The 10,343-nt window shown below is 33.3% G+C and overlaps 1 protein-coding gene across 1 annotated transcript; it reads right to left on the bottom strand.

Annotated features, from left to right (window-relative positions):
- Positions 1-867: 867 nt before the first annotated feature.
- On the bottom strand, positions 868-8,568 carry LOC148613888 (uncharacterized). The gene is made up of 5 exons (XM_088587546.1): positions 8,438-8,568; positions 4,476-4,696; positions 2,962-3,047; positions 2,347-2,431; positions 868-1,067 (listed from the first exon to the last, which is right to left on the bottom strand). The coding sequence occupies exons 1-5, from the start codon at positions 8,532-8,534 to the stop codon at positions 987-989; spliced, it is 570 nt and encodes a 189-aa protein (XP_088443672.1). The 5' UTR covers positions 8,535-8,568; the 3' UTR covers positions 868-986.
- Positions 8,569-10,343: the final 1,775 nt, after the last annotated feature.

Raw genomic sequence — 10,343 nt, 5'->3', positions numbered from 1 at the left:
CTTAGATGCTCGAACAATTGAGTTACAAAAATCTTGGCTTTTTGGCCCAGTGGGGTACAAATATACCGGTAGACTTATACTGAAAAAGAATTTGAGAATATGGTAATCTGAGGTCTAAAGGTACCTGAAAATCACCATGAAGTTGATGAGTGGGGGGTCACGGTGGACCCTTCCTGCCCATTGACTATAGTACTAAAAAAAGTGGTCTAATTGATGAACAAGAATCGACCACTATACCAATTTCAACTTTATTCATTTGCAGGATTGTAGACTCCCTCGTGTAGAATACATAAACCAACGGAAAAAGAACAGACATGGTAAAACATAACAAATGCACCAGTGTATAACCTAAACACAAAATATTAAATACTTTCAGAGATCACCAAAAGGTTTTCAGTAAGTGTAAACACTTTTAAGTAAGCTCTGGAAGGTCCAGACAACAAAGAAATAAAATCCACAGCAACTGAACGATGACAAATCTTAAAAATCAAACTAAAAAGTACTGTAAGGATCCAAAGACACATGAATGGCCAACATCTCCTGACTTTAGACATGCACATGAAATCTGAAGGACTTTTTAAATATAACAAAAATTCTTGTGATCATAAATTTTCATTCTATAAGAAGTAATAATACAAGGCAAGGGCAAATTAAAACTGTGAGCAAACTCCCAAAAGGACATCAATACTCTTGCTTAAATGTATTTTGAATTATCTCCCTTAGCAACAACCATCCTTTGTGCACATGCATCTACAAAGATACCATGCAAACATCACAAAAAGTTTCCTCTAAATCCATAATAAAACTGAAGACTATTCCTATACACCAAATTTTGATAGACATGACAAAACAGTTGAAAATGAAAAAGAAGTTTAGAAATATTTTATTACAGTAAATCACATTCAACAGATCAATCGTGTTTAGGTTATGGAAAATTGTTCCATAATGTAACACGTATAATAAATACACCTTTAGAGTGCTAACAATTACTCTGCAGGTTCAAATGTATAATGAACATTATTAGTGTTTTTGTCTGTGTGATATCCATACTTATATTGGGGTGCCATCTGAAATGGAAAACAAAGATGACATCAAGATCACCATCTACCTGACTCTTAGACGGACATGTACCTAAGAAGTATCCTTCATTAATATCAGACTATCAGTAACTGTATCACCATCTTCCTGACTCTTACATGGACTTGTACCTAAGAAACATTAATTAATATCAGACCGTAGGTGACTCACTCATGTAAAATTACCCACAAAGTTTAGTTTTATTTCTTACTCAGACAGTTACAGACCACATAACCAGTATACGGAATTATAAAGAAGAAGGCAAATTATGTCAGCTTCATATGTATTCGACATAACAACTAATTACAAAGACGTCATAGATGTATCACATGTTCCAGTTACAAAAACGTTCTACGTAACGTTCCCATGTTGTGTTCCTGTGACATTTACAATAACCAATCATAGTTTGTCATTCATTAGCTGTAATTTTCAGATAAAAATAGTTTAGGTTCTACATGGAATTAAAACTTTGCAAGAGTTATCATTCTTGTTTTGGTTGATTTAAGAGGGAGATAAATGTATGCTTTTCTCTTTAAAATACAGTTTTTGTTGCAGAAAGGACTACAATTAAGTAGATGAAAGGATTTGCAGAGCACAGCATGATACAACTGCTGCCAGTTTAACTCTGTTCAATTGGGGCAGGTATGGACACAACATTATTTTTTGAAACACTTAAACACAGGGACTTACAGTTTATTATGGACATAACAACTCATTAACATACAATATTGCACAATATTCTGGAATTCAATCCATGAACAATTCTAGTTTCAGGGTGTTTTCCTGGATAACTTTGTACCCCATCATCTCAAAAACAGTTAATGATATAGAAAATTTGCTAGCATACTTCTTAAAGCCCTTGAAAGCGAAACAATTCACAAAATAAATCATAAAACTCAGACAAAACTTTTTAAAAATACAGTCTATAGACTAAAAATACTAAATGTTATCCATAATTTGTTAAACGATCTAATAAATTAAGGTTCAGGGATACCAACCATGACAGGGTGATACCATTATATAACCAAAAAATTGTTGCAATCGTCAATTAACTTTCTACAGCAATTCTAAATAAACACCTACTAGACCCTCTTTATTTCCTTTTTCACAGAACGGTGAGGGCCAATTACCTCATTTTACATGACAGTTCACTACAACTTAATTTATCACACAGAAACAAAAATATTAATAAGAATAATGATGTTTTCGCACAGACATTTTTTTAACCAATCAAAATATACCAATTAATGGGATATAATATATACTTACAGCAGCTTTAAATCTATAGACTGGAGAGAATCCCAGACCAAACGTCACTAACAGTAAACCACACAAAATAAGAACCATTTGATTCCTGAATAAATAAAGTGGTTTTTTTTTTTTGTTAATACAAATAGTAATTAGTAAAATAAACACAATCAAAGAAAAGCACACATTTCTACACCTTGTACCAATGGTGTGACCATTATCAATAAGATTCTAGGTATTTTCTAAATACTAAGACTATGCAAAGTTTCAAAATCGCTGAAGATGTTGATTCTTGAATGTTCTAAATATTACTACAGATAATCTTATACCTCTTATTATTGTGACTGACATTTTAGAAAAATATTCAGTGTTCTAGGATTCTACTTTTCCATGTGCATATTGTTTATTGTGCGAAAATTTGTTATTTTTCAATAGTCAAAATTTTTATTACAGCCAATTCTTAAATAATATAAATATCTAGATGTCCAAAAAGTAGATAAAAGGGCAAAGTCATAGAGAATAAACAAATCCTTTCAAGTGAACATTTTTTTAGACATGTTTGCTATGAAATACACAAAATATAAATTTACAATTAACAGTACTAGTACTGCAGTACTAGCAATTCCATGGACTTACGGTGTTAATCCATTATTGTGTAAAACTGTCTGAGGATGACTTGGATCTAACCTTTCCGCCGTCATGGCATCAAATTCTTCATGTAACTGTAATGAAAAATATCTAATACATGTAAGTTTCTAGAAAATAGTTTATTTAATATTTCCTATTTACATATCAAAGACAACAATTTTATCAACTGTCCATATACAAAATTTTCAAGAATGTAAACCTTTTTTTTTTAAATAAACCTATTCCTGAGTTTCATTTTATTTTACTTTTATCCATGTTGTGTAATAGTATGTACAAATAATTAAGTAAATAACTCAATTAAGTGCTTAATTATCCAGTGGATAACTTGTATAGATTGTATTTGACATATCCAGTGGATAACTTGTATAAGTAGTACTTAACACATCCAGTGGATAACTTGTATAGATTGTACTTGACATATCCATTGGATAACTTGTATAGGTAGTAATTAACATATCCAGTGATAATGTGTATAGATTTTGTGTGACTTATCCACTGGATAAATTGTAAAGATTTTTCTAGACTTATCAAGAGGAAAACTTTTATCTAGTAAATGTATCTTTCTAGCAGCAGAGCCAGGGGAAATTAAAATACTAGTCGGGATATTATCATTTGCCTTCTTGGCAGGTAATCAATAATTAGAATTTTACTTTTCTTTGGCAATATTGGCAGGTGAAAGTTTCACACACAGAAAGGACCTGGGATTGTTCAATATAGTGAGGTCAAAGGTCAAGGACCCCAATACTGATCTATCATCTTTTACATACCTTATGTATCTATATACTATATCAAAAATGTAATTGTTCATGTTGGAGAACATGAAACAAAAAAAAACAAACCAAAATTTAACTTTTCAATTTTTAAGTTAGTTTCTATTATTTATTGTATTACATATTTTTCCCTTCTCTTCATACAGAAATTTTTTTTCTGGCGTAAAGTTTAATTTCAGAGAAAACCCAAACAAAACAAATGATGTGCAAAAACTCACACAATTAATTAAAAAAAATAAGATTTTTTTTGTAAAGATAGGAATCTAAAAATAGATTACCAGCACTTATTGAACATTTTATGTTATTAAAGAATAAGAAAAACAGATTCTTTCCTTGTGTGAAGTTAATTATTATACACTACTCCTACAGTCCCAAAATGAAATACAATGTATCTCTTGCACAAATCTCATGTGTAAAAATGATTTGTTAACTTGCAATGAGAAAGAAAGGTAAGTGGACAGAGAGCCACAGAACATAAAGTAACAGATTTGCTAGGTGTAAAAGTCACAAATAACTATTTGAAAATTAGTTTAGAAAATGGACATTAACACATTTCAAAAGTGTATATTTAAAAAAAATCATATTCTGATGTTTAGCAATTAATTAACAAATACAAAAAATCAACATAGATGTCAAATTTAATAATTCGAAGCCAAAACAAAAATCCAGTGACTTTCTGTCCTACATTAAAAAAAAATTGTATATATGAAATAAAAGTAACACAAAACTCACAGGATCACCATAATTTCTTTTCAAATGTGGAAAGTCATAATTTTCAAAGTTATCTTTTTCGTGCATTCCAATTTCAGGCAGCTTTGGGTAATCTCCAGCCCCAAGGCCATCATCATCAGTAGGTTTATAGTCCTCTTTATTCAGTCCATATTTTTTTGCAGCTGCATCTCTTTCTGCCTGAGATGTTGGATATGGAGCAGGTTTCCAATCTTTATTCCAGCCTGTACAAGGACAAAATGAGTAAGTAAAATCTGGTTTTGTATTTATAAGTAGTAAATAAAATTTTGTGATCTAGTCCTATGGAAGAAGGTCAAAATTTAGGACAATTTGCAGTGGTCACTTTTCATGTCTATGGGGTCTCTGAAGCAAAGTTGCTAAAAATAAAAAATGATGGTATAATGTTACCATTAATGAACCTTCCCCTATCAGGAAAGTTGATGAAAATTCTACTTGCCCAGATTGAAATCTAGGTTGTCCTTAAGTAAATGAATGTTGAACATGAATAAAATTTGGTTGTACGCTGAGAAAGTATAATTTAACTTTTACAAGTTAGAGTTGTAGTTTCATTTGTCCTGGGCAATAGGACAACCTTTAACATCAAACCCTGACTCCCTTTTCCCAAACCTGCATGGCAACAAGTTACAGTATTGAAAAACATGTACTATCTTTTAAAAAAAAAGATAGCAGACGCAGTAAAATTAGTTCTTTTAACTTATAATTTCCTGTATTTCATTTAGAAAATAACACATGGCACGCAATTTCAACTTTCGATACAGTTTTTTTTAACACCACTCAGTTATCAGCATCTGGCCAATCAGGGAGCAGAATTGCAATCAGCTGACTTGCATTTCCATCATCATTTCTAGGTCAAAGGGTAAAAAGCGAAACTATACTAACTGCATCGGAAAAACCTGTGTTCGTGTGGTTTTATTGGTTCTAGCTAGCCACAAATTCAAATTCCAAACAATTTGATCAATTTCAATTAAGGACTCGTATTCTCTTATGAAGTTCACAAATTCAAAAAAAAAAAAAGACAACAAAATTCAGACAAATTCTAAAAACTGACACCAAGGAATAAAATACTTTCACAGAACATGTACATGTAGCTACCCGTGAGAGACCCGACAAAGTAGTCAAGGACGTTAAAAACTCCCTTAGTAGTATGTAAATGTCAATTTATCAATATCCTGAAGTCTGGTTTGAATCAGAGGTAAACTTTAAAGTTATCGCCCCAAAAACCTCTTTTCGTGGGAAAAAAGTTTTCTGGCTGTTGTGACCTTGACCTAGAACCAAATTTCAATAAAACTAAGAAAGCTTACACTTATTTGGTATGTAACAATATCCCAGAGTTTGGTAAGAATCAGATGTAAACATTTTTAGTTATTGTCCAGAAACCTGAATTTTAAAACAAAAAAAAGATTTTTTTTTCGGCTGCTGTCGCCCTGTGCAGGTCCGGGTGTTAAAAGAATAGGCCTGCAGCAGCGCTAAGCTTGTTGTATAAGGCGACTAAATAGTGCTCAGAAACCTAGCTGGGGCTAGGCGCTCTGCCCACAGAGAAACTGGGATGTGTGCCCCAGGTGGTTGAATGGGGTACCCCTGGTGTGTTACATGCTGGGGTTGTCAGGCTATAATACGGAAAACCTGACCGCAAACCATAGTGGTGCACCGTGTTGGGAAAGATGCCACGTTCCTCGCACGTTAAAGAACCCTGCTGTGGTATTCGATAGTAGGAACCTTTGCGCTCCGCCACAGGAGGCTAAATTGCCCGACCTTACCCATCCCACCTTTTTCCAGTGGCAATCAAAATTTGTCGACCCCATTCTCCTTGTGTCCCATCCCTTTTTCCATTTATCATTTCATGTTCATTTTATCATCAATTTCATGTTCATCGTCTGAATATAGCTGATATATTGCTGCTCGGACGTTAAACCCCAACAATCAATCAATCAATCAATCGGCTGCTGTCCAGTGCTGTGGCCTTGAACAATATCCAAAAGTTTCGTTCAAATTGGGTATAACTTTTTGAGTTAATGTTCGAAAACCAATTTTAATGTACACCCGCCTGCCCTCCACCCACCATTACAAATCCAATAGCCAAATTCAACTTTGATGCAACTTGGCTAAAAATAATACATGAATGCATACTTGTCATTTTGCTCTGAATGACTCCAGATTTGTCTCTGAACAACCTTGCGATGTCAATGAAACAATGTTATTTTAAAGTGTGGCATTATTGATCTTTCAGTTGAAGGAAAATTCAGTAAGAAAACAATGCCATCGGAAAATATATTATTTTCGTCAATGGCGTCCATAAGTGTAAATATGTCTATGGTCAAATACAATGCACATGAACATTAACATATGTAAATTGTGTGTGCTGATAAAGGATTAATCTCAGACCATGATGCATTTGGAATTTCAAGAAAAATTAAAAACAGAATTAGAAACTAATGACAGATTTCTGTGCTTGGTCGTTGAGAAGATCTCGTACGACATTTGAAAATCTTACCACATAATGTAATTGGCAATAAACCCAACTCTTTACCAAACCTACATTGCAAAAGTATACAGCCTAAGGGGATTTTTAACAACCTTGATTATCAGGTCCTAAATGGACGGTTACTGTTAGTCACTGATAATTGAGTGGTCATGACAATGTCAACAGTAGTATCATTTGCACAGTAACCATACAGGGATTAGAGGTGGCCATAAGCCATTTATCACATCCAGCTGAAAATGTCTCATTAAAATCAGAATTTTTTACTATGAATGTTAAAGAATGGCCCATAGAGATTCTGCAGATCATCAAAAATGACCCACACTGAAAAGTTTATGGAAGGACTGCCTACCTGCATTGTATTAGGTAGTGAGATTTAAATAGCTAGTTAACTGACATGGTCAAAAGATTAATTCTTTAGCTGAATCGGTTTGTCGCTGGCTTGTCACCAAGTGGTCTAAAGTTCAATCATCTATGGTGGAGTATAATTTTGTGAGTCAAATCATGCTCTCCAGTTACATTAAGTGCTCAACCAACACCGGTGGTCAAAACAAAAAATATCTCCAGCGCAGAATCCTAAAAGGGATTAAGTTCCTCTGTATTCTAGCAGTGCTAGAGGTTGTCTGGCTAGCTATTTTCTGACATGGTGCCATCCTAACCTCTAGCATCTGACATGTTAAAAGCCACCGCAAATGTGAATTTGCTAAACGTGTATAAAATTTATTTAGTCTACTTATTTTACAGAATACAATATATTTTTGCCAAAACGAACTTAAATTTGCTAAAGGCAATTCATTGGTTAATTTAGTACATGTATGTTCCTTTCGCAAATTTTAAAATCCGTAATTTTATCAACTGCAATTACACATTCAAAAAGCTAAAAAACAAATTTTAAGTTCATTTAAACTGCTTTTACAATGGATTTTCAGGATTGCTGGATTTTCTAATCAGGTAGGTCATTTGTTTTTCTCCAGTTTATTCACCATATCCCATGTTGTAGAAAAGAAACTTTATAAAATGTTTTAAATGGTAAATATTTTACAATAATTCTGCTGATTTCAAAGGAAAGGCGAAACGAGTGGTATGCAATATGGCGCTCAGAAGTAAGAGGTTGGGGTATGGAGGAACGGAATTCCACCCTCTTACGATGTAGGAGTAAGTGTCTCTGTAACCAAAATTCTTGTTAAAACTGAAAGCCTCTAATTATTCCACAACATAAAACTACGCATTTTAGGTTTATCCTTCGTATTTTCATCGGATTTTGACTATAAAAAAATCACCTATCTGATAAAAACAAGAAAAATAAACATTTAATATGTGGTTTCATGTTATAGAACCATATTAGTTCAAAGCCCATTGGCAGTGCCAGTGTGAGTGGCAAAGTTTTGCAACATGACCGAAATCAAAACTCGTGTACCAGATGGGAGCTTCTCTCTTTTTCTAACAATAAAGCCATTATTTTTACCTCCTACACAAAGCGCTTTCGATGTGGAAAGAAGCCTATGTTGGCCAGTAGTTGAAAATATTTTGACTGTCCTTAGGAGTCCTCGAAGGGCAGCCATGTTACCAACACAGCTTCTTCGTCCTAAAATATATTCGTCCCAACAAGCAGTCGTCCCAGTTTTCAATTGATGAGATTTGTATTCTGAACATTTTTTTTTACTTTTCTTTCCTAGAGATGGAGATTTATCAAACATATACATAATATGAGTATAATTCATAATTTAAAGAGGATCTAAAAGCAATTCTAAACTGATTGGTGTACATGTCAACTCAGAAAAAAATGTATGAATCATCAAACTTACTACCATTTGTTATATCATGTTATAAGATACTACTCAGTGTTAATTGTGTGCTTCATAGTTAATATGTTTTTGTTTTTTTATGTCAAGTCATAATCATTTACTGTAAATGTGTTATCCATGCTTCTGATAATATTGATTGAGCAGCATCCATTTGCAATGGATTTTTGCCTGAGACAAACTTTTTTCATCGCCTTTGGCAAAATTTTTTTTTTTTTTGTGACAAGTTGAAAACAATTTTTCTAAATATGGCAATAAACCAATTTGAAGCTGAAAAAAAACCACATTTTTTTCTCCATAAAAAAAGATATACCCCCCTCGCCCAGAAAATCAGATGGTTGTTGCCCAAGTCTGTAGTGTTTTTTCTTTAAGCTAACCATGTTTTTTTTTCTTTTTTTTCTGGTTCTTTACTTTATCTTTGTGACATTGTTTTTGAGGTTTTAATTAGCTTTCATAATGAATATCTGTAGTTGCCCTTTGAGCTTGATTTCAGTCCATTTTACTTTTATCACTTGTTCTGTATTCTTTGTACTTTGGTGAATGTGAAGATTTGCCTGTGGTCATTCAAAGTAAAAAAACAGTAATAAATCTCATTGATAATAGTTTTGCAATTTCTTGAAAATCATAATCATTTTACAAGCCAGTTACCGGAATGTAATTTTTGTGAGCTTTGTGTATAATGCCAATGTTATTGATAAGAATATCTGTTCTCTCTTCTTTTCTAGGCATAAAACTCCCATAAGAAAAGGAAGAACAAATGTAGAACTTATGAACTAACACAATCCCTCTGTCAAAAGACAGGCATATCAGTGGCAGGTCCAAGGTCAAACAGGCCCCCTTTGTTGGCAAATTTTGTTTTGTGCAAAATGTGGGCAAAAATGAGAAAATAATAACCTCGAACCCCTCCCCCCTTTTTTCATACTTTCTGGATCTACCCCTGCATGTATTGACAGAATGGCTTTACAATTTACATGTTTTTTATCTTGGATTTTAAAAAGTATCCTCTCTCTATTTAGACAATGCAGGGCTATACAAATCATGTATCAATTAGCATTTTGCCACATCATAAGGCATGATCATTTTTATATAAGTGTTATCAAGCAACTCAAGATTCCACTAAAAACTGGGAGCATGGACCAGGTGCACTGTTAGGGAAAGCATCCTATTCTTTTCGAGAAACACCCACCGAATTGCTTATAAAAAGTCAAGTCTGTGGTAGACGAAACAGGAAAGGAAAATTATGACCTATTGAACAAATCAGTTTTCATGGTGCAGATGGATACACCACAACAATCCACATGACCATAAAACTTCTGTCGTGATAGCTTCAATCTTAACATAACACTGTTACAGAAGCCTTATTGTAATTTGCATATTTAAAGGTAAAATGTTCATATGCCTGGTCAGGAAGGCTTCCATTAACCAAGAACAGTTCTTGAAGTTATTTTTTCCCCCGATACATATAGATGAATTAAATGTAACTGCTATTGTAAACATGATAATTGGGATTTAAGTGGACCCTGAAATAAAAAAAAAAAACTGGTCTGAATTTACCTTATTTTTTACTGA

Source organism: Perna viridis, chromosome 6, assembly GCF_037379345.1.
Source record: "Perna viridis isolate PV_CMFRI_1.1 ecotype Kerala chromosome 6, ASM3737934v1, whole genome shotgun sequence".
NCBI lineage: Eukaryota > Metazoa > Mollusca > Bivalvia > Mytilida > Mytilidae > Perna > Perna viridis.
This window is presented reverse-complemented; position numbering and strand designations above follow the sequence as displayed.